Raw genomic sequence first — 23,703 nt, 5'->3', positions numbered from 1 at the left:
TTTCCCGGTCTCACTTCCCAACATCAGTGTGTGAGCATCCATGATTCTCCCTGTCCTGCCTGTCATATGTTGGCCTTGGTTTCCTCGTTACCAGTCATGGTGGAGGGGGGACCTGTCACCTCAAACACCATAATTCCCTTCCCGGGATGGTGAGGATGCTGAGCATTTGTTGAAGTGTCTACCTTTGTGGGTCTTCTTTTGAGGGCCTTCTCTTCAGTTCACTACCCCAAGTATTGATTAGATGCTTTGGTTTTTGTTGTGTGGGGCAGTGGGGGTTGACACTAGACAGAAGACTGGGCAATGAAGTTAGTTAAAAAACAAAAACAAAAAACTCGGAATTCTCATAATTGCGAACACTAGGCATTAGTTCCAATTCAGGTCAAGGGCTACTGGTTTCAGAACAAGTGACGAAAACATTCCACTAGAAGGATCATGTCACTTGGGACAACACCTGAGGCCCTCCCCCATGCATATAAAGCATCCCAACCTCTCAAGACTGAGCCAAACAGAAGCATCTACCCCTGGATCCCTGTCCATTCCTGGAATGTGGAGGAGGCCTCTGTCCACAAGGGAAAAAGTGCATGAGCTATTTCACCAAGAATCATCCGAGTGCATCTGTCTTATGAGCTATAATACTCTTGGGAACAGTTTTCCCTGCGGAAGCCTTCCTTGCTGGATCTTGGCCAGGCCCAGCGTTCTGGGGAGGATTCCCTGAAGCTACTTGGCTTGACACTGAGGATACCATTGGCTGTAATTGCACACCACATTCTGCCACTCCCTTAGTGGCTCTGGCTCCAGTCCTAGGGACATAGTGAAGTGTGTAAAATGCTCACTGGGCAAGCACTGGTGAGTCAGGGTTCAATAACTTGGGCCCACGTCAGCTTTGATCTATGTTTCTTTGTGGTGGGGCCCAAGTGTGTGCTCTTGGACAACTCTTAGGTGAATCTTAATTCCTCTCCGTGTGTGAGCACAGGGCAGAGTCTAAGGGTGACACTGAGATCCTTTCTCAGCCCCTACTGCTCCTTCACACCACAGAGGAAGTGTCGACCAGGAAATAGCGAGCAAGAGGAGCTGAGGGAGGGGCCTGGCTTAGATGACCACAGAGTACCATCCTTGATAAGACTGCTGAAGTGAAAGGTTTGATTTGGTTTCTAAGAGCAAGAAATCTGAAATCTGAAAGTCAAAACACTTTCTGAATGGCCTTGTAGGGCATCAATGGCAGGAGATCGATGCCGCAGAGTAGGGGATGCCAGGGCAAGGGGTGGGAGGGAGCGGGTGGATGGGTGAGGGAGCACCCTCAGAGCTGCAGGGGGCGGGGGCATGAGATATCGGGTTTCTGGAGGGGAAACTGGGAAACGGAATAATATTTAAAATGTAAATAAAAATATCCAATCATAGGAAAAAATTCCTTTCCTGACACACTCTGGGAATGGTCAGAAGACCGGACCCAGGGTCTGATGTTCTCGTGTCCCTAGTCCAGCTCATAGGTAGGAGAATACATTGTTGTCCTGTTTGCATTGATCCGTTAGTATTGGAGTTTCAAGAGTTTGTTAGGCACACTGTAGGTGCTGGGACTCCAACCTGGGGCCTCTGCATGAGCAGCCAGTGCACATAACCACTGCGCGGTCTTGACACCACACCCATATGATCTTACTGAGGATAAACTCAAATGCCAGATTAACTTGTGGGTTATCTTCTGCACATTGATTAAATATGTCCCTACAGCATGGACCAAGGTTGCTTTAGTGGATATGAATAGTAGCCCCTACTTTCTTTTTTTTGTCCTTGGATTGTCATGGGATGGCCTGAGTTCTCACCATGGCACTCAGAGTGACATAAAATTTAAACTGCTGTCTTTCTTTGTACAATGTCCAATTAAATGTTTATTTCCTTTTTCAAAACATTATTTTTAGTTTCTCTGCCTCTCTGCCTCTCTTCCTCTCTGCCTCTCTGTCGCTATCTCTCTGTGTCTCTGTCTGTCTGTCTCTGTCTGTCTCTCTCTGTCTCTGTCTCTGTCCCTCTGTCTCTCTGTCTCTGTCTCTCTCTGTCTCTCTCTCTCTATGTCTCTGTAAGCTATGCATGTACATGCAGGCACTTATGATGACCAGCAGAGGTCTCTGGATCACCTAGGAGCTGGAGTGACTCATGATTGTTAGTCCCTGGGCGTGAGTGCTGGGAACCAAGGAGATCATCTCCAAAAACAGTCCAAGCTCTCAACCGTGAGCCCTTTCTTCAGATGGCCCCACTCTGCTTCAAGAGTAGCTATTGATGAACTGCACTTTACCATGCAGTGATTTGTCAGGACGTTCCCCCCAAGAAGAACCAGTTAGGCTCTGACTAAATACTACGTAGGTCTTTAGCAGGAAAGACTTCCCAAAAAAGGACACTCACTGTTCTAGAAAGTGGCACTGAAGTGTCCAAATGATCACTTTTGAGAAATGAAAGAACTGACTGCAGCACAGAGCAGAGTGACCTCAAAGTGAAGCCAGAGGAGAGGGTACGAGACCGACATGTGTCCCACACTGCAGACCTTGCTGCCTGAGTTGAGCCTGTGCGAACTTCGATCAACCATAGATCTGATTATTGTTGTTGCGGTGGGTTTTTTTTACAACTCATTGAATTTCTACTTGACGCAAAGGGGCTTTCTTCCTGAGTGTTAGGACTGAGAATCTAGGACCAGGAGAGACAATTGTAGACAATCTAGGACCAAGAACAACCTGGCCTAGAGTGTTTCCTCAGCCCACCCAATTGTTTTGCCAGAGAAACAACAGTACATGTGCTGTTCAGGCCAGCTGCTATGCCAGGAGCAAGAGTCAGATTTGCCTCAGGAATGACCCTGCCTCTACCATGCTCCTTGGTTGATATCCACGCCCTAACCACTCGCAGTATTCAGTGGTTACAACCTCAGATACTGTTCCACAAAAACTTCGGCTACAGAGACATCTGGGATACAAGGTCTGCAGCTTTCCAGAGACTGAAACCAAGCAAGACATGCAGATGGCAAGCCACAACAGGTAACATGGTGACTGGGTCAGACCACAGGATGGAAACACAAGCCAGGAAGAGTCAACGCCTCCCTGAAGGTAACCAGTGGGAAGGCTTACCTGGCTACCCTGTAAGAGCAGACTTGCACACTTTCAACAAGGGAGCACGACCTTTGCTGACCTGACTTCTTGTGATTGATGCTTGGGGTTCATGCTCCTGATAGTGATCTGCCAGAACTTCCCTCTCTCTGGAAGGAGCCCCTTGGCCACATATGGCAAGACAAACGGGAAAAGCGCTGTCAAAGGACCGCCTGCCACATGTGCCCAGATGTTCCTATTTCAACTGGGAGAGCTGAGGGCATTGTCCCAGTCCTGGGCTCCGAGGATACTTCAGGCCCAGTGCCCACAGGGGAACAGTCCCTAGGTTGGAGAACACAGGAGCCAGCTGCCCTCTGTTCCTGTCTTCTGCCTTTCTGCTTGCTTTCACCTTGATCTGGAATCTGAACCTCAGGGAATGTGTCTGTCTATCTCAGACTGTGGCACCTGGGACATCAAGCCCAGAGTGAAAGCTCCGTCCTGGCTGCTATCCTCTAGTGAGTGCATTCCCTGAGCACGCGTTAGGTAGGGAAAACTGCTTCTGAGACCTTGTCCAGGTTGGAGCCAACCAGTCTCTGGTTGTCTTTTTTGCAGGAAGTTAGGGAGCTCTGGGATGCTCTGTCTTCTTGTGCCTTAGCCACGTTCACCAAAGTCAGGATGTCTGGACTCCATGGAATGGGCCTACATAGAAATCACGCACATATGTGCATTCGCACTCACACTGGCACACGCACACGTTCACACACACACACACACACACACACACACACACACACACACACACACATCCAAACTTGTCGCCTCAGAGAACCCAACCTCTGTCTACCAGTCCTTTTCCTGATGTTTCTCCAGGACACTTTCAGAGGCCCAGTGTCATTACAGGCATTGACTCAGCTGGAGCACTGGTTCAGCCTTCCACATCTGCTGAGCTCTGCATCCTCTCAAAGGGCTGAGTGACAGGGCACAGGTGAGATTAATGAGCACTCAAGGAGTCCCACGACTGAAGGGTTCATTCTCAGCACTGCATGGTTGTGGATGCAATTGATGAGGTGATCTTTTTTGAGGTTTGCTGTCCGCCTAACATTCTGTCTTTGTTTCTGTTATGATCATGATCCACACTTAATGTCTGACTTGTAGACATTTGAGTGCCGAATGAAACCACTAACTGGTTGTGTGTAATCCTAGTCTCTAGTCAGCCACCTTTATCCATAATTAGGGGATGAGACACCTCTGCACCGGTGCAGAGACCCTCACACACAGCACAGCAGGTGGTGGGGTTGTCCACCTAAAGATGTACATTCACAGGTCCCCTCCTCAAATGAGGCTTAAGTCAGGACCCTGAGTCGATTTACCTTAGATTCAATTCAAGGAGTTGGAGGAGGGACAGAATATCAGTGGGAAATTCTGTGCTCTTAAAGCCTTGGGTTCTAAGCAAAGTTGGGGTGGCCTTGGTTATATCTTTGCACCTTGGAAGGAAGTAGACTTACACTGAGAGAAGGCAAGAGAACTGGATGGTTTTGTCAACTTGACACAGAGACACGAGGAGAAAAAAATTCAACTAAGAAATTACCTCCACTTTTCTTCCTGTGCTTACATCCATGGGCTATTTTCTTGGTCCCTGAGGAGTTCCATAAAGACCACTGTGGGCAGCACCACTCCTAGGCAGTGGTTCTCTGTCATACAAGAAGGCAAGCTGAGGAAGCCAGGGAGAACAAGTCAGTGGGTAACTTTCTTCCATTTTTCTTGCCTCTGATCCTGCTTGACTCCTTACCCTGACCTTCCTCAGTGAAGGGTTTCACTGGGATGCCAATTAAACCGACCATTTCCTCCCTAACCAAGGCTTTTGACCTGGCGTTGATCACAGCCTTAGAATTCAAACTGGGACAACAAACAGCCGAAGGCAGTCCCATGCACATGGATTGCTGCGGGATATTTGATTAAACTCTTAAACCTTGAAACCAGAGACTGCGCATTTTTCTTGAATAATGTGTTCCTAGTTGTGGTATGGCTCAAGCTTAGTTCACACCTTTAATCACAACAGAGAAGGTAAAGTAAGTGCAGAAAGTAGCATCAGGTTTAACAGTTCCGTCTAATTGAGTGGCAGACGAAGTGATGAATCTAAGAGAAATTTAACACAAGCATATACGCCTCACTCGCACAAGAAGAGAGAGGAAAAAGAGCTACTTAAAAGAGAGCAGTGCAGAGAGAGAAATGACAAGGAAGCAGTTTTCCTGGGTGAGTTTATAAAGAGGAAGAACCAAGAAGGGGTGAGCTACTTCCAAGAAATTCTTAGAGGCTGAAAACACTCTAGGCCTAGATAGGATCATGTGGAGGCTCTAAGCTTCTAAGACGAGGCTTAAGCTATCGTCGGAGTCTACAATTACACTAAGAGAATGAACAATGCATTTGCAGGGGAGGAAAAATGCAACACCCTAGTCCATTGCTTGAGGGGGAGCAGGTCCTGTCTCTGAAGGAGACTATGAGGAGGACCAGGGATGTGGATCAGGACAGAGTGGATCTTTTATTGGGTCCCTTAGTCTCCCAAGTCCTTATGAGCTAGTCAATGACGCGAAGACAAACCTGAGCGTGACCTCTGGTTGAGCATGAGATCCTGTCCCACAGTCAGAGCAGTGTCTCAGGGAAGTAAGAACTGGGAAAGAAAACACATTTTTCCCAGAAGCAGACAAGACACTGAGGCAGTTCTTCGGGAGGTGTCCTGACATTTCCTGAAAAACCATCTGAGAGCAAGCCAGCACCCAAGGTCACAAGGGAGAGCTAAAAATCCATTCTCTTATCTGTAAGGAGTCAACTTAGTTGTTTGGCAGGACCCTGTGAGGCGAAGAGGCATGACAGGAGCCTGGAGAGGGGTGTGCTAAGACACCTCGGTGCTTCTAAGACTAGTATCCACATGCCTACAAGACTCCAGTTGCGGCTGCCACCTTTCCGGGCATTCCACATCTAATGATGCCCTTTAATATACACTGGAAGCAACATTGTTGGCCAGAACCAAAAAAAAAAAAATTCAAGTTAGAGAGGGCCAAGAGCTCCTGGTGTCTTGAATCTTTCTGCCTTTCTTCCTCCAGGTCCCAAAATCAGAAGCCTGTGAATGTGGTGTTGACAAAACTCCCTTGTAGAGAGACTCTCCTATGTCTCCGTAGAAGCATCTCCTGCCAATAAGTAGTCATCCGATTGGCTGAGGCAGGAAATAGAAGGGAGATCCACCAGCAGAGAGAGTGGAGGGAGGAAGGGAGGGAAGGGGTAGGGGGAGAGAGGGAGGATTCTGGGACTGAGACAAGAGCAGAAGCTTGGCCCTGAAATCTGAAGATGTTGGACTCCTGAAACTGAGGACAGGTAACCAGAAAAGTGGCAGACATTAACTAGAAGAAACAAGTTATGAAAGGTACAAGCTAGCCTGAGAATGAGCCAGGGCTTACGGCCTGGGCATTTATTCATAAATAAGTCTCAGCATTGTAATTCTGATAACAGAGATGGTGGGTAGAAAAGGCAGCGGTTACTAATGGCACACTGAATGTGAGGTTAGAATCCAGGCTTAGAGCCTGAGAAATCTTGGTTGCAAAACAACTTCCCAGGCAAGCAGCAGTAAACCACAGAGAGGCAATGCAGAAGTCACAAGCTATAATAAAATATCACCATCACCACCACCATCACCATCACCATAGCAACAACAACAATACTTTTAAAAACTTGCTGAAAACTTACTGAGAGGAAAGGGCTCTTCTACTGGCCCCTCAGTGCAGCTCCTGGGTGCTGCTCCTCTAATTGGTGAGTACTGAGCCCATACAGCTGGAGGGTGCAGTGCTGATCAAAGGTCTCTCTCAGGCCACAGCTTTAATGCACTTCCCTGGTGCAGCAGAGCAACTGAGCAGCCTGGGCCTGTCAGAACCCAGCATGCGCCTATGGGAGGAGCCTGCAATGGCCCCTAGACAAAAACAGTGCACTGGAATTCTGAGAGCCTGATCTACCTTCCCAGAGAGGGCAACAGATACAGGGCATAGAGCAGCTCCAGCCCCTAACTGCCAACGGCAGTCTGCTGGACCAAGCAGAGATGGTAGCCAGCAGCCAGAGACATGTGCTGGCCTCAGCAGCCTGCAGAAAGGCAGAAAGGCAGAAGGACTACATATACTACTGTTTTGACTGTGAGCAAGAAGTGACTATGTGCAGGAGTGATTGGAGTTTTCTAGAACAACTTTTAAGTTCAGAATAAAGCAGGCGTAACTAAGAGAGGGATGGGAGGTGGAACGCTAGGTCAGAGGCCACAGAACAAAGGTGAGAGGAAACTTTAAATCAGAATAAAGAGTCTTGAAAGGTTCTGATCCGGAACCTAGAATGAGAGCAGAAACTATTTCCAGAAGAGAAAAATGCATAAAGGCTTGAGGAAGGAAAATGGCTGCCAATACAGACTTAATATTCTCAGTCAAGAATCCAGATACTGCTTAAACATGACACATTAAAGCAGCATCCTATAACAGATTACGTGTCTCATTTTGTAGATTTCAAAAATTTAAAACATGCACGTATGTTGATATATCATACACTGGTTATACATTCAGACTTCCACACGGCTTCTGCCTTGAATTCTGCAAAGGATGATTCTGAAATTCTACACTTATTACCCATGATGGCTATCTGGGGAATGCCTTCGCAAACTCGACCTGATGATGCCTTAACATGTGTATCCCTTACACAGTTTTAAAGACATCGTGGCATAGAAAACGTCACAGAAGTACGTTACCAACCTACAGGTGGAACAATTATGGAGAGCTCTCACAGGACTTTAAAGGAAGGGCTCATACAACAAAGGAGGAATATGGGATCTCTCAAAGGATAGATTGCATACTGTTTCATTGGGTTTAAATGTTTTAAATGCCAAAGAGGCAGATAAAACACCAGCTAAAAAGCACTAGGTCTTAGAAAGGACTCCGAGTCAGATCAGAATAATATCTGATAACCTCAGAATAGAAGGCAAGAAATGTGGGGCATCAAGGAAAAGAATATGCTCCTGCTTCAACAGGAAAAGGGAAACTGTCGGGTCCTTCAAAATTAATAAATGTCAGAGTTAACTGGGAGAAAACTCCTGAAGATCCTGACTACAGACAAAAAGAAAGTAATCACGTCACCAAAAGGGTAACGTGATTGTCTGATCCCTCTACATGGGAACAGCACTCGACGGACAGAGACGTGAAGAAGTCTCCAGCCAAGACCTCGGGTGAGCATGGCCAGTAAATCTTGTTGGCCACAGACTCCTCAGGACAGATCCACGCCATTCAAAATGGCATGGGTGAAAACTCACATTAAACTTTGGTTATACAGTCCAAGATTACATTTAAAAGAAAAACCAAAACTTTACCTGCTCATCAAATCCTCCTTAACCGATTGAGCACACCTCGTACCCCATCAGTGTGTGGTTCATGCAAAAGCGTACATTACCTATAGGAGTCTGTATACTTACAGTCACCAATGAAGTAAAAGAAGCCATGAGAAGATCTGCTGTCAGGGTGCTGAGTATGATACTATGACCCTGAGACATATTCATTCTATCAACCTGCTAGGCTCAGCCTCAGACTGCAGCCAAAGCCATTTCATCAAATCCCCTTCTACATCAACTTCAAAGCTGCTGGTTCTAGTTGGTCCAGCCCTTCAGACTGTCCCATGAATGTTTTGATTCAAGCCCCACACTTTCTCAGAAGTCAGAGACTGGACAACTAAAGTTATAGCCAGCTTTCTTAACACAGGCCGAGATTCCAATTCTTTGGGCACCCACAGGTAAAAGATACCACCAAACGGCAGGAAGCGATGTGCAGAGAATGACACCCTATTCACAAAAGGATGGGGTGGGTGATTTTGCTTATTTATAAGGTAGTATATGTTTGCCATCTTTTAAGGGGGCCTGGGTAAAAGTTGTTAATGCTCCTGATTAGGGTGGAAACAAAGGAAAGGAGTTTAGACTCAGTGATTTCTTTTTTTCCTCTTCCTTTTTCTTCTATTCCTTTTCCTGTCTCCTAACTAATGTTCAGGTGGAAACATGGGTAGAATGTGTGAAAAGAAAACCGGAATATAAAAATAATAGCAATGCACACACACACACATATGTATATACATATGTATGTATGTATATATGTATGTATGTATGTGTGCATGCATAAGAATACAAGTGTAGATTATGGAATCTATTTTTAGACCAAAGAACATCAACAAGCCAAATAATTTTACATTTGGCCTGGGCTTTGTATCTCGATGCAGATGGAGGATTCTGTTTTGCTGCATTCAACTCTTGTTTAATGTACTGTACCTATGTAATGCGAAATTTTAGTCCTTGTAGGATGGAGACAGAATGCAGTCTAAGGCGGGGACAAATAAGACACAGGGAAGTCGTTGGCCAAGCTCTGCCAAGACAAGGTAAGCAATCTGTCACAACTCCTGCTTCACAGAAAAGTCTGTCAGATATTCTGGGCTGGAAGGCTCAAGATGGATGCTGCAAAGACTCCTGCACACTTTGCGTGACTGTCTGGGCAGTCAACTGTCCAGCTATAGATTTGGAGCTTCATGATCTGTACTTCTAGCATACGCAGGCCATTTTACTCCTCAGGTCTCTGATGGGGTTGAAGACTAAGGACATTTAACCTTAAATTACTTAAGATTTGAGGAAATGTTTTAAGGCCTAAGGAGATATTCTTTGGTTTATAAATGCATAGAATATAATAGAATATGCATGTAAATAAATAGAAAATAATTTATTTACAGAAAGCCAAACTCAACTGCCAAGATAGGAATAATATTAGAATACTGTTCTAAGGTGGCTAAATACAGTCAGGCTGGACACTGTAAATGCAGTCTTACCTGTTGGATTTCACAGTTGTTCCTAAGGTACGAAGTTTAGTGATATTAGAGAAAGGGCCTTTTATTGAACTATAAGCGGGAGATATAGAATCTCTTCCAAGGTCTGTGTAAGCATCACCTGTAATAAAAAGCTGATGGGCTATTAGCTAAGGCAGGAAATAGAAGTTGGAACACAGGGCAGAGACACATAGGACTTTGGGAAAAAGTCAAGACCTGGAGATTTGCCCCAAAGGCTGAAGAAACCAGAAGCATAAATCTGAGGAGAAATAACCAACCATGTGGCAGACACAGACTAGAGTAAACGGGTTATATAAATTACAAGCTGGTTGGAGAACGGGCCACAGCTTATAATCTGGGCATTTATTCTCAGAGTCATGATTCTGGAAATAAAGAGTCTGGGTAGAAACGCTCCCAGTTACACTTTGTGTTGACTTAGCCTCTCTCTTTGCAGAACACTTGTCCAAAATGCACCTCATTCTTGAAAGTCCAGATGGTTAGTTTGACATACTCACTATCCAGCTACAAAGTCCACTGAGGTACTCTGCTGCGTGTAATTGCTAGACTTGTGAATATCTATCTGTCTGATCTGCAGAAGCAGAAGCTCAGAGAGGGCATTCTCATTCTCATAGAAATGGAAAGGTCCCTGGGCCCAAAGTGGAAATAGCCACTCTGGGTTATAGCGTGCTGTGCTTGGTCCATTTCTGCCTCTGACCTCACAAAGTCCACTGTGATAGAAGAATGAGTGTCCCCTCTATAAGGCTGTGGGCTGGCCTGTGGTTTTGTCTCTACTGACCAGGTAGCTGTTTTGGGTAACCTGTGGGACTCCTTCCTCGGTGTCTAGTTTGTCAGTTGTCAGATTGAGGACCTCAGTTCAGTACACTGTGTGGTAGTTGTGAGTTATTTTATATTAGAATCTGACGTGTGCACCTGAGCACAGTGAATACCTAGCCTCATGGCGAGGCACTCCCAAAAGAAGAGCATAGGGAGTCAGTATAAGATGCTTTCTTCCATTGGCCACGGTGAATTCGGCACAGTGAAACTCGCCTGCCACAGGAAAACCAAGGCCCTCGTGGCAATAAAGACTATACAGATCACAGAGAGGCACATAAAAAGGATCCTGTCGGAAGTATCAATACTCAAGATGCTACACCATCCAAATATTATTTGCCTCTATCAAGTGCTGGTAACAGCAAAACATGTCCACCTTGTGACTGAGTTTGCTCCTGGAGGAACCTTATATGATTTGATAGCTGAAGATGGCCCCCTTCAGGAAGAAGTGGCGAAGAAACATTTTGGACAGATTGTGTCGGCAATCAAATACTGCCACACACTCGATATTGTCCACCGGGACATTAAACCACAAAACATCATGGAAGATGAAGACGGGCTCATGAAGGTCATCGATTTTGGCCTTGCAGCACATCAGAGACCTGGCACCTTACTGAGTGATTTATGTGGGACCAAACGTTTTGCCGCACCAGAGATTTTACTTGGGGAGCCATATGATGGAAAAAAGTCCGATGTGTGGAGTCTGGGCGTGCTGCTCTACTTTATGACCGCCGGGTTCGTCCCCTACAAAATAGTTACCAATAAAGATACTGAGGAAGAGGTCGTTACACGGACCTATGCTATCCCATCTTACTTTTCTGGGCAGCTTGAAAATCTTATTCACCAAATGCTCACAGTTCCCATAGAAAAGAGGCCCTCCATTGAAGCTATTGAAGAACACCCATGGGTCATAAAGTCTGAACAGAGTTTGTCACCTAAGACCTACCCAGACACCCAAATAATAGATGTGCTCTGTAGCATGGGGTTTAATGCCAGTGAGATTAGAGAGTCATTGAAAAACCAAAAATTTGATGCACCAATGGGGGCATATTTAATTTTGAAAGAACAAGAAGACAAGAGGGTTGAGTATTCATCAATCACATCATCCAATCCCCTGGACCTGTGCCCTACCCCATCCCCACACGAGTCATATTCCTCTGTCTCTGGTCTTCCCCTAGTAAGAAGGGGCATTGAGCCCAACTTTTGCCCACTCCACATCTGGCCCTCAGGAGAGCATGGGCCTGTTGCCTTGGCACCGTCAAGATACAAGGTGGCCAGAAGTGTCTCTATGCCTCCCATTTCTGTAGATTGTACCAACAAGAAGAGCAGCACTTTTAGCTGTTACCTCCATTCTGGACATGGGAGTGACCCATGTATCTGCAGAAGCCTATTGGAGGAGGAATTGCCTGTGCTTCCTGACCAAGACTATGACATTGAAACATCATCTCCCCCTCAGCAGATGGGGTGCTTTAAGAGACTGAGGAACAGCATCAGGGAGTGCCTGTCAAGACTCAGTTGTTTGCCCAGGGCTTGGAAGAAAAGAACCCAGCAAAGATTCTCCAAGAAAGTGGCACCCCTGAAAGAGGCAGGAGGCCAAACCCAATGAAGGGTTAGCAGGCATCGGAGGCGCAATCTCTGCTTTGTGTTGTGTGTTCTCTGTCTTTATTCGTGTCTTCTTGTTGGAAAAAGCAGAAAGGTGTACATTGCTGGGGTCTCCTGGGATATCAGATGCATTTCTACTCCAGCTGGATTAAACCCTGATCCTGGGCTCACCACCTCAAGAGGAAATCCGGCTGGACCATGCCTAGGTGCTATCTGATGCAGCTACACTAGCAGTAATCAGCAAGAGCTGTGGGTACTGCCAAGGTGAAAGGGGATGTGTGGAGTTGTTGTCCATGGGGAATATATTCTGATAGAGACTCTGCTTGGGGACCCAGAGCCTGGCAGAGTGACCATGGTCAAACACAAAGGGGCCACCTGAGTGTCCCCCTACATTTGCACTGGACAGGCAGAGTGTGCTGAGCCCTGTGAAGCCTCACATGGTTGCTTGGATGCCTACATGGGGAAGCTGAGCTGGATGCCCACTTACTGAGTATCGTGGGTACCCTATCCAGTGGAGATGGTTTCAGTGTCACCACAGTGGCATGCAGACCCTTGGCATACCATTCCATGCTGCTCTTACCAACCTACTCCTACTCAGGGCAGACTAGCTGGCAGAGGATCTTCACGGCCACCAGGCTCAAGGCAGCAATGCCTCACAGTGATTCCATCAGGACACTGACCCCTGGCCTTCTCAACTCTCCCTTCTTCTCGTCATCACAGGTGAACCCAACAGAGGCCTGCTCAAGAGCAAGTAAGGAGCAGAGATGGGAAGCATCCCACCACAGCTCTGCTCTGCAATCCATTCAATGCCTGTGCTGCCTTGGGCAATTCCTGTGTGGCCACAGGACAGGCTAAGGGACACCCATCCAACATCCCACCCCCGTGCATACGTAAGAAGCACCTTGATGGCCTCTCACACTAACCAGGCTCCCTCAGGTCTACACTGAAGCTCCAGCAGCCTGTGAACTTCCCATTGTCCTGTGAGTCCCCCCTGGGAGACGTAGGACATAGTATATGGCTGACAGCAGGAGGCTCTGGGGTTATAGGAGATGGGCATCAGTTGTGGGAGCATGAATGGACTCCAGGATCTGACCCAGAACCAAGTCCCAGGAGTGCTCAAGCTGTGGACATGAAAGGCTTCTGTCTACAGTGAGTGTGTGGTGAGTCTACATTGCAGAAGGACCACACACAGAGGTTGAGGGAATACAAAGTGAAAGGTCAGCCGCCATGCAGTTCAGTCAGCCTGTGTGAGCTGCTTTCCTGTGGGAAGGGTTGGGGCAGGCACACAGCACATCTGTCTCTCTGAGCCCAAGAAAGCTGCAAACCTTGTGAGTGAACCTCGAAGGCTTCAGTGACTGAGAAACAAGAACTTTCTGACCATCTTTCTGACACTCAGTCTTCCACATCTGAAGAGCCTGGAGGAGGGTCTCCTCTTATGTGTCAGATGGTAGCCTTGTGACCAATGTCACGGGGTTTCCTTGGGATGTTGTTCCCAGGCCGTGGGCTGTTCGGCACGGCAGGGCTTGGTGTCCGAGCCATCTGGCTTGCTCTTTGCTTTCTGGGCTGGGCCCGCCCATGTGCTCCCTCTACAGTCACCTGTGCCCACGTCATTGCTGGAGTTGTCCTCTTTCACGGGCCCCACTTCACTCTACTTAAATGCTCGAGACTTCCAGTGTGAAAGCGGGGTCTGAAATCCAATCCCGTGTTCGAGGCTGACTCTGTCAGGCTGTGATCAGTGCTCCCGTCAGAAGACATTCACGAAACCTGTGCTGTGTGCAAAGCCCTCACTACTTGCTGGATCCCGGGATCTTTAGGCCTGAAGATCTACCTGTCGCCAGCAGCAGACATACTGGCAGAGTCCAGGAAAAACAGGAAGACAAAAATGGTGGCGTAGGGCCACATGAAAACATCTAACAAGGTAAGGGACAGAGAGAATGCATGGTAGTCCAGGGAGCAAGGAGACACTTCTGTGAAGGCCACAGCCGGTCAGAGCCTGGGAGGGAAGAATGGAATGGACAGAGGTCCATGGGAGAAGCCATGTGGCATGCTGCCAGCCTGAATCCCTGGACATGATGGTGTCTTTCTGTGACAGTGCAGTGTTTGTGGTCACCCAAGGGGAAGCTGTTTGTACGTCCACTTCAGGTGAAACGTCCAGAAACTCGTAATACTGCTCAGGCTCTGGCGTTCTTGATGTCCACACGAGGAAAATACCCAAAGGGTTCTTGCCCTGTGCCTGAGGATCAGAAAACACAGTTCTGAGAGGGGTCAGAACTGTGGGAAAGAACAGGGCCAACTAGAAACGGGGATCATAGTGGCATCCCAGAATCTAGAGGCTCTGCTCCAGCTGTGGGGCTCCACCCTCTCTCACTTATACCTGTAGGTGTGCCAAAGCCAGTGGTGATTCTAGTTAAAACGTGTCACCAGGACCTGCGTATGCTTCCCCTCCAACTCGAAGGATCTGTAACGTGAGGTAACTACTTCAGTGTCCTAGGTATTTCTACGTCCTCTAAGATGAAAGTTTCCAAGATAGACAGGCGTATTGATCAGGCTATTTCTCTCCTGTCTCATCAGCCAGCCCTAATCTCTCTAGAATTCCCCCGCTGAGGCATTAGTACAGTAGGAAGCTGCCACAAGGCTTCTGGGATGAGGTTGCCTGAGGCTGAAGCCAAAATCCGACAGGTGTGTGCCAAGTCCTCCTTGCTCCATGACTGCCATGAACACAAGAAGCAACAGGTCCTGTTTGGCTCTCCAAGAAAGTGTTTCTTATCTTCACACGCATGCCTATAACTACCCTGAAAGAAGTCAAGAGTAGTAACTGAAGGTAGGAATTTAGAAGCAGGAACAAGAGTAGAGACCATGAAGGGTTCTTTTACTGGCTTGTACACCATGCTTTCCTTAGCATGCTTCATATTGCCCAGCTGAGCTACCATCCAGACTGGATTAAACACAGTGAGAAATCATGAAAATGTACTGCAGACTCACTTGTCAGTCTGAAGATGGTATGTTCTTAAGGTTTTCTTCCAGAATGACATTCACCTGACTAAATAGTCAGAAACTTGTCCAACACAGTTGGCAGAGGCAATCACATCCTGGCAGGGCAGACACTTCAGGGTGTAAGGTGTCCTCACTCTTGGAACACTAATTGGCCTGACCTTACCTCCTGTCATATTTTCACTCAGGCCTCTTTATCAGGTGACTCAGCTGCTCACCCCCACCCTCCAATCAATTCTATCCTCCATTTGTTTCATTTCTGGGGTTCATGACTGCTGTCCTCATCTGCAGAGGATGGTCATGGATTCCCTATGGAACCTGAGTTTGCACAGGACATAGAGGGTCCGGACTCTCCCTATCCCAGAGTCAGCATGAGACGAAGCCCAATGGCACATGTGACCCCTTTCCCTCCCCGCCCTAAAGGACGTGCTGTTCCATTAGCTTCCTGACACACAACATGCTGACGTCCAGTAGTCGATGGCCTTGGCTATTCTTGATGGCCACTGCATGTCTCAAGAGCAGGCTTTAGTCATTCAGGAAAAGACAATGGCCCATAAGTTCTCCCGTCTCTGCATTTGCCCCAGTGTCCTTCCCTCCTGAGCACTTTGGCTCGTACCCTAGTTGTAATCTACACGGGGGTATCTCATGCAGTAGGAAGTTCTCAGCAAAGGTGGGCTTGCCCTTGTCCATGGTACCTGGGGTTCCTCACCTTGCATCTAAGGCCTTCCCTCCTCTGCTTCTCCTCTGCAGATGATGGCACCGTCCTACAGAAGCTGGTGCATTGAGGCCAGAAGGACATAGCTTTCTGACGATGAGGGCAGGTGGTCATTACTGCAGGGGATCACATCTCAATACCAACGCTGAACTGGAAACACAGAGTAAAACCCTCCTCCCTGAGCAAGGTATGCAGAAAAGATGTGAGGCTGTTGTACACAGGAACAAATGTCCAGGTGGAATATAATGTGATTGTGTGGTGCCCGGCAGAGGGACAATGGTCAACGCTCTAATGGGCCACCTCAGCGTCTCCCTGGGGTTGAGAAGAACACCCAGTGCTGAGCTCCATCAGTGTATCAGTGTGGAGTGTCACCCTCTGGAGAAGTGGGAGAGACTGGACTCCCACCACAGTGGACTGCATTCTGGCCAGTAAGACAGCAACCAACCCAGTAAGGCAGTGTGTGGACAATGAGACAGAATTCTCTACATGGACCCAAGTCACAAGAGCAGGGCCTCTTTGTCAGCTGCCAAAAACATTGGTAATCAGGGAACAAATCTGAGCAGATGCCCTCAATGCCTCTATCCCGAGAATAAATGTCACCCATCCTCATAGACACTTAAGCAGTGTTCTTTTCTCCTATTCCCCCATTGGTTCTATCTCCTATCAAGGTGAAGACATTTCCTTCCCGTGGTCAGACCTGAGTCTTTCTCCAGACGTCAGGTAACACAATTGAAAAGAGGATCTGGACCTCTCTGTGCTCGCATGTCTGTATGGACATGCAGGACTGCACAGGCTCTGGAAGACTTTTTTTGCCAGGTGCAGGACCAGCTGAGGACCTGCACTCTCCACATCTACTTCTGAAAAGCTTGTACCACGTGTCCTCTGTCAAGGCCATTCTGTGACTGACAGTGATGTAGTGATACCCTAGTCTCCATATGAACATACCCAGTCTGCCCCAACAGGGTGCTACTGTAACTACGGGGACACTGAGGACAGAAGGACTATGACAGTAGGGCGCTGGATGCAATGATGATGGTGGCACCTTGTAATGCCGACAAAAGAAGCTCAGGCCACAAAGGAGGTGGACTTCACCTGTGAGACCTGAGTGACTCCTGGATCAGAGTCAACACCAACACCCAGGAATCCAGGAGCTTTGCATGGTGGATGCTTCGGTCCACAGTGGGAGAGTGTGAAGTCTGGGGTGCACTCAGTCTGTGTAGCTGCATGGGGAACAAACTAGGCTTATCTCCCTGGACTTCAGGGTCCCAATGAGAAAAATAGGAATCATAGGCTTTTTCATTTGGGGAGGGGAGTCCCAGATGATACCTATATCCTGACCACTTGTAGGTCTCACGAATTCTGAGGGAACCTTTAAGGCTTGAATTACTGTGAAACATGCTGCTGTGTGCACCAGGATCCTGCCTGAGAGTAGCATTCACACCCAAATGGCCAGAACCCAAAAGTAATGGTGAAGGAGGGGACAGGTGTTCTGGTGACCTCTAGCACCACCAGGATCCCTGAGGCTCATTCCTCCTAAAGCACACGTAACCCACACCAGTGCAGGTCACACCAGGACAGCCGTCGCTGCTCCAGAGATACTGCTGACAGGAAAGGAAGGAGGCCTCCTCTTCCCTGTCGCCCTTGTCTTCAGAAAAAGCTTGAACACTTGCATCCCTGCAGATTTCTTAACCTGGCCTGACCCCTATGCTAATCTAAGGTTCCATATTCTCCCTGTCTGTGACTAAAGAGAAGACCACAGACATCTGCAACTCTGATCCTACCCAACTGAGACTCCAGTGCTCAAGGCAAGAGTGGACAGAGACTTTTCAGTCATACCCAAGAAAATGTCCAAAATCAAGCTCTGGGGGAGGTAAGAGTGGGAGATGCTGCAGGGCTGTGGACAGAGTCTAGAGTCTAGGGAATGAAGTCTGTCCTCATTAGGGCCAGGAGACAAAGGAGGAATGGGGGAGAAAACACAGATGACATTGGTGTCCTGATGTAAAGCCCAAGATCAAGGGGAGATACTGAGAATCCTGAGCCCTGTGAGAGTGACCCAGGACATGAACAGTGGGTGGACCTGGTCCCCTTCACTTCAGGCTGCAGTGTTGTTACCATGACCTATAGAAGCACATGTCCCAGTGAACTATCCTCTGGCAAGGCTATTCGGCCCTTCAAGCTCATGGGATGACTGCCCTGACTCCATAGAGGTCAACTGGCATTACAAGTTGCTACTGTCACTGAGGTGACAGTAAGGAAAGGAGGAACGTGAGAATAGGAGGCTGCATGTGACAATGATGGGGAGGCCAACCTATACCTGGAAGCTACATGGTGTAACCCCTGAGCCCGTCTTCAGGCCTTCATTCTATGATGGTGTCCTCCTAGTCACAACCCTGTCACCAGAAGACAGCAACATCTTCCCAGAATCCCTTAGCCTTGCTTCTCAGTCTTGAGATTGAAAAGCCTCCAAGAGGCCTCTACAGGTCAGTCAGTGGGTGGCCCCTGACCACTGCCACTGCATTTCTGCATTTCCTTAGAGTTGTGTTCTAACTGTGGGCTGACTGAGGAGCTGGCCTCCCAGTCCTCATCATACAACCTGTTCATCATGACCTGGACTGTGCCTGCCCCTGTTCCCCTGTAGCATCATGGAAGCCATCACTCCCTTCAGAGGCCTGACTTCATTCTTACCCACAAGGATTTAGGGTGAAGATTGGCTCTGAGATGTGACCCCAGCTTCCATCCTGTCTCTATACATTCATGTGATCTGTCCTTTAGTCAGTTGCCATTCACTATGCATAGTGATGTGCAAGGCCCTTGCTAGGGGCTGGATCCCAGGATCACTGGTGTGGTGGACAAGCTGTGCCCAAGGAGCTGACAGTTGGGCAGGGTCCAGGGCACTCGGGAAGACAAAGGTGATGAGGTAAGTCCACATCAAAACAGGTAAAAAGGGTAATGAAATTGGGAGTGTTATCCTAGTACAGGTTGTTGGGAAACTCAGTCCCTGTGAAAAGAGCTCTGCCATGAGGACAGTCATGAGACAGACAGTCATCATAAATGACTGGACCTGAGGAGGGGCTGTGATAGTGTGAATTTTATGGAAACCCTGTGGGACATTTATTGTAATTCATTGCTTGGTGAAATGGTGTTCTCCACTCAGATCTCAGGCCCTGGGAGTGTTGGGTGTAACAACATGCCAAAGAGCTGACGTGTACACTCCTCTTTTACAGGAGATGGGAAAGTCAGAAGATGAGGAGGCCATCTTGATAGGATGACAATGTTCGAATCCCAGAAAAAAGAAGCCATGTTCCTGCCTGGGGCTCCATCATTCTTCACATATATATGCATGTTGAGTTTCTAAGCAGGTAATGGCTGCAGATAAATTTCACCATGAGGTCTCCTGGACCTGAGGTGTCCCTCAGCCTTTAGCCTGCTCCCTCTCCAGGCAGACAGTCAGTCCTTGCACATACCCTGTCCCTCTCCAGGATTTTCCTTAACTATGAAAATAAGACACTGAGTAGTACAGGTGGGAGGAGTTATCTTAATCCTCCGTGTTCTGACCTTCTGTCACTGTCTCTCTTCAGATGCCTCCAGTTATGATTCTGACCTTAAGTAAACAGTGAAGGGTCACGAGGCTTTTCTGACAGGAACAACACAGGACGGAGCCAAAATCCTGATTCTGTGCACCGAAGTCCTTCCCTGTTTCTGGTTGCTGAGGACGGTCTGAAGAGAAAGACGGGACCTGCTGTGTCAATGAATGTCCAACCTCTGGAACTCTGTGAGTTGGAACTGTAGTTGCTGCTAATGCTGCTGCCTCTGAGGCAAAAATCTAGTTCAGCTTGTGAGAAGATGAGCTTTCCATCCTCCAACCTGAACTTTCTGTCTCAGAGCAGACGGTGTGTACACTTGAAAGGAAAGACCAGGTAAGGAACATGGTGAGGTCCCAGGTGGCTCTCACCGTGTGCTTCATCTCAACCCACGAACCCAAGTTCCTTCAGTCCCATCTCAATATTACTCATAGTTCTAAGATGAATAGCGTCCAGGAGGGCTGATAGGACTGAGGGATCCCTGGGTGGCATGTCCCCTGCACAGACTCTTCAGGATCTCCTGTGAGGGCCTGTCCCTCTTCATTCATTACCCATCCTGTGGTGTGAATCCCTGAACACGCTGACACTCACTGCTCAGTGTGCACACCTGCCCGCCACTTCCAGGAAGTTCTCCCGCTGTTGGATTCTGGGTTCCAGCCTCCTTTTCTATAGAACGTGTTTAGTGTAGTCAAAAAGGAACCCAACTAAAACAGTGTTTTGAGTAGCTAGACTTCCATGATGCCTAGAGGCAGCATGAGGTGGGGTCCCTGGGAACACTTAGCTTTGTCTCTCTCAGTAAGCTACACTTTCGACAGGCATCAGCTGATCACAGGGAAGAAAGACACTTACTGTGCTCCCATCTTCAGTGGGCAAGTCTTCTCTGAATGGCATTTCCCTAGTATCAGCATGCTTCTCCAGGAACAGGGCAATATCCTATGATGTTCTACCATCCATGCACTCTCTCTGCTGTCCTCTGTGTCTGCACACTTAAGTCCTGTGACTCTCTTTGTGAGGAGCTCATCCTCTGGTCTGTTCACACTTCTTCTCTGCAGAATCTCAGTAGTGTCAGGTCAGGAAGCTATGGGCTGGATCATGACCAAGGTACTGGAGACTCTGTCCTTCTCATCCCATGGTATCCCATCCCCTCATGTCTTCCTTGCAGATCCTGGTGGTTTTGCAGTCTGGCTGGGGCGGTACTATGCTAATGGGATGGTTCATGCTGCACCAATCTCTGGAGGACAAGTAGCTGGGATGACAGTGGGGTGATAATGGGGTGACTCATGCCCCGCCAATCCCTGAAAGAATATTAGCATACTGTTGTGTATATGAGTCGAGCGCTTTTGCTGCTCGAGTCCCCATGTCAACAATGAAGGTGTCCTGCAGTAAAGGCTGTTGAGAAGAATCAAACTGTGTTGCGTCTTCCTTGCTGGCCGAGGTGGGCGCGACAGGAGACCATGACTGCGAGCTGGCCTTTTTGAACACCTTATCCTCTAGGGACTTGAAGCAATGACGTTGGGATTCCTCTCAAGTGGGACTGGCCCATGCTCTCATAACAGAGTTCTGTGTCCTTTTATATCTTAGGGGACAGATGATCTGCCTCTCCCACAGATGTGAGCTGGGTTTAGGACTTCGCACACTGGGAGAGCACACATTCGATCAGAAGGTAGCCTGTTTCTTCTGGCCCAACAGGGAGCCATGGATCACCTCTCTGATTCTTTCTGCTGCCTGGAGATCTCAGGCTCCTCTGAGTTTAACATGGCATGACACTGGACTACAGGCCAGTGCTGTCTCTGATGCAGAGAGGCCTCCTTTTTCTGCACATTCTGCCCACATGCCAACCCTGCTCTCTGGCTTCTCAGGAGGCTGTCGTTCTCTAAGCTTTCCCAGTGCCTCTGGAGAACTCCATCTGGCTCGTTCTTACCACTTCCAGTGGAGGACGTCACCTAGAAAGACACGAGCTTTGATTATCGCATGCTTTTCCTGTCCTGTTTGGTATGTGTGAACTTCATGAAGATCAACTTAGAACTCTACAGACAAGATGTATTTGGGAAATTGTCGATACTGTTGTCGTCCATTGTGCCCCTGAGGTCCTGCTCCACCCCCGACAGGTTAACTCCTCACCAAGATTTGCTGTCTTTCTAGTATTTTTTTAGTTGCATCTGGCCCATGTTTCCTGGGAATATCTCCTCCTGGTTTCTAGCAATGACCCAGCTGCTTTGAGCTGGCAGACTGTCTCAGTTTCTGAGGTGGTTGTTGAGGTGACCATCTCGCTTGTCTTATTTGATGTGCAGTTTCCAGTATAAAACAGCTTGCAAGGAGGAATTGAAAAGGCCACATGTAAAGTTGTATTAATGGGCACAATTTTCACAGAAACTTGTAGACATGAAACACATGTGGCTTAAGAGAAAGCTAGTAAATTTGCAAACCCTGTGACATTCCCAGTGATGTGCTCGAAGGTGTGATGCTTGAGAATGTGGTTAGACTTTGGAGAACTTTTTTGTACTCGGGAGCCTAAATCATTCTTTTCAAAAGACTAGGCTAGGGTCTAACCATGAAGAGTTCAAAGAATGTCACTTCAGGAATCACCCAGGGCTGAAAAACAAATCTTCTAATATCCTCTGGCATTCGCACAAACACGTAAACCCAGGTGCCGCCTAGACGTCAGGAATGATCCTTTGCTTGTAGCTAACCTGTCATTCTTTAAGCTTGAGCTTCCCTTTCCGTCATGTTTGCACTGCCTCTTGGCCTACACCACGCTCTCTTCTTGGCCGTCACCAACAGTCTGGGACGTTACAAAGGCTGGATGATGTTCCAATGAGAGGTCTGGTGGCTTACTCCATAATTAAAAATTCAGTGAGTTGTGGGGTTTTCCTGGGTTCAAGGTACCTGAGCAGAGTGGGGCAGCACAGGTACACACAGTCTGGAATCAGTGGTCACGCTTTAGCCATTCTCTGCTCTACTGTGGAAGACAGCACAGGAGAGGAACTTGACACTTAGCTGACTTGCTCCTCATTATACTCACAGCTTTTCAACGTAGACCTCACCTGCTCTGGTCAAAGTTGCAGTCCAGTGTGTTATGAGTTCCTATCTACCAGTTGGTGGATGAACCAATAACTCAATGGATACTGTTTTGTAGAATGTTCTGCACATCCATGTTGAGCCAGCCTTTCATATCACCATGTCTTGTGATCCCTTCAGAGTGCATCTCAACATTGATCATCGTGAATAGACCTTCTAACCAACACTAAGAATTCATTTCCCAGAAAATGGAACATCCTTGTGGAAATGACATCTCTGGACCCTCATAAGCCCATCCTGGTGGAGGGTAGAGCTCTGTCAGTCATGGGAGCAGTGCGTCTCTGCAGGTCAAGATGAGTGGATTCGTGGAAACTTTTATCAAAATGTGTTAATGATCTCAAGCATTTGACTGTTAAGTAAGTGTTCAGAATGGTGTGTGGACACCCCATTTGCACAAAGGAGGCAAGAAGTCTGCTGAAGTCTTGGGGGTTCTGGACCCGGCTTGTGTGTTTAGCAAGGCTCAGGTGTGGGAGGACACCTCTGGACAGGGGCATATCTGCAGTGTCCCACCATTTCCTCATGATGCTCCCATGAGACTGGGAAATGGAGAGGACACTGTCATACTAAAATGGAGTCTCTGGTGTATGAATGTGGGTCTGTGCACAGTGGAGTGGGTGCTCATCAGAAGTAACATTTGCACATTTTTTCCAGCTATGGAGGAAGAACCATTGGCCATCATCCTCACCCGTGGATGTGTCTATATGTCCGTCCCAGCCCTTGAGCTGTCAAGTCTCCAGGGAAAACTTCGTAGGGGAAGCTGCAGGATCTACGTGTGGGTCTCTTTGCTTGCCTTCAGTACACGGATAACACAGGTGATGCTTCCTCTAACTGGGAATTTGATGGCTGAATGTATAATTGTGTCTGTCTCTCCTTCACAGTATCTGGGACCCTCACATTCTCTGTGCTCACTAACCCCATTCTTGAAGCTCTTCCATACCTGATCCCCAGTCATGGTCTGACCACAGTGAAC

The 23,703-nt window shown here is 47.9% G+C and overlaps 2 protein-coding genes and 1 long non-coding RNA gene across 15 annotated transcripts in view; 2 read left to right on the top strand and 1 right to left on the bottom strand.

Moving 5' to 3' along the window:
- LOC102554696 (uncharacterized) overlaps positions 1–10,062 on the bottom strand; it is a 121,316-nt gene extending 111,254 nt beyond the window's left edge. The window contains exons 1-2 of the long non-coding RNA XR_010055076.1: positions 9,939–10,062; positions 4,651–4,773 (exon numbers count right to left, since the gene is read on the bottom strand). This is a non-coding gene — a long non-coding RNA (uncharacterized LOC102554696). The remainder of the gene's footprint in view (positions 1–4,650; positions 4,774–9,938) is intronic.
- The window catches only part of Smokl6 (sperm motility kinase like 6), a 111,203-nt gene that overhangs the window by 77,175 nt on the left and 10,325 nt on the right, over positions 1–23,703 (top strand). For all 3 annotated transcript variants that reach the window (XM_063268179.1, XM_063268177.1, XM_063268178.1), the window contains exons 7-8: positions 22,854–23,089; positions 23,385–23,545. The gene's annotated coding sequence lies outside the window, so the exon portion shown is untranslated. The remainder of the gene's footprint in view (positions 1–22,853; positions 23,090–23,384; positions 23,546–23,703) is intronic.
- Smokwl4 (sperm motility kinase W like 4) overlaps positions 10,879–23,703 on the top strand; it is a 97,779-nt gene continuing 84,954 nt past the window's right edge. For 6 of the 11 annotated variants that reach the window (XM_063267548.1, XM_063267555.1, XM_063267553.1 and 3 more), the window contains exons 1-2: positions 10,879–14,838; positions 14,940–15,189. In XM_063267548.1, the coding sequence (XP_063123618.1) occupies positions 10,891–12,372 (1,482 nt within the window). In that variant the 5' untranslated portion in view covers positions 10,879–10,890 and the 3' untranslated portion in view covers positions 12,373–14,838; positions 14,940–15,189. Of the gene's footprint in view, positions 14,839–14,939; positions 15,190–16,109; positions 18,992–19,298; positions 19,434–19,652; positions 21,058–23,703 lie in introns of those variants that run through there. The other 5 variants (XM_063267556.1, XM_063267549.1, XM_063267551.1 and 2 more) reach the window with 5 other exon arrangements.

The sequence above is a fragment of the Rattus norvegicus genome, chromosome 9 (genome assembly GCF_036323735.1).
Source record: "Rattus norvegicus strain BN/NHsdMcwi chromosome 9, GRCr8, whole genome shotgun sequence".
NCBI classification, from domain to species: domain Eukaryota; kingdom Metazoa; phylum Chordata; class Mammalia; order Rodentia; family Muridae; genus Rattus; species Rattus norvegicus.
Note: the sequence above shows the minus strand (reverse complement) of the source record. Positions and strands in the feature narration are given on the sequence as shown.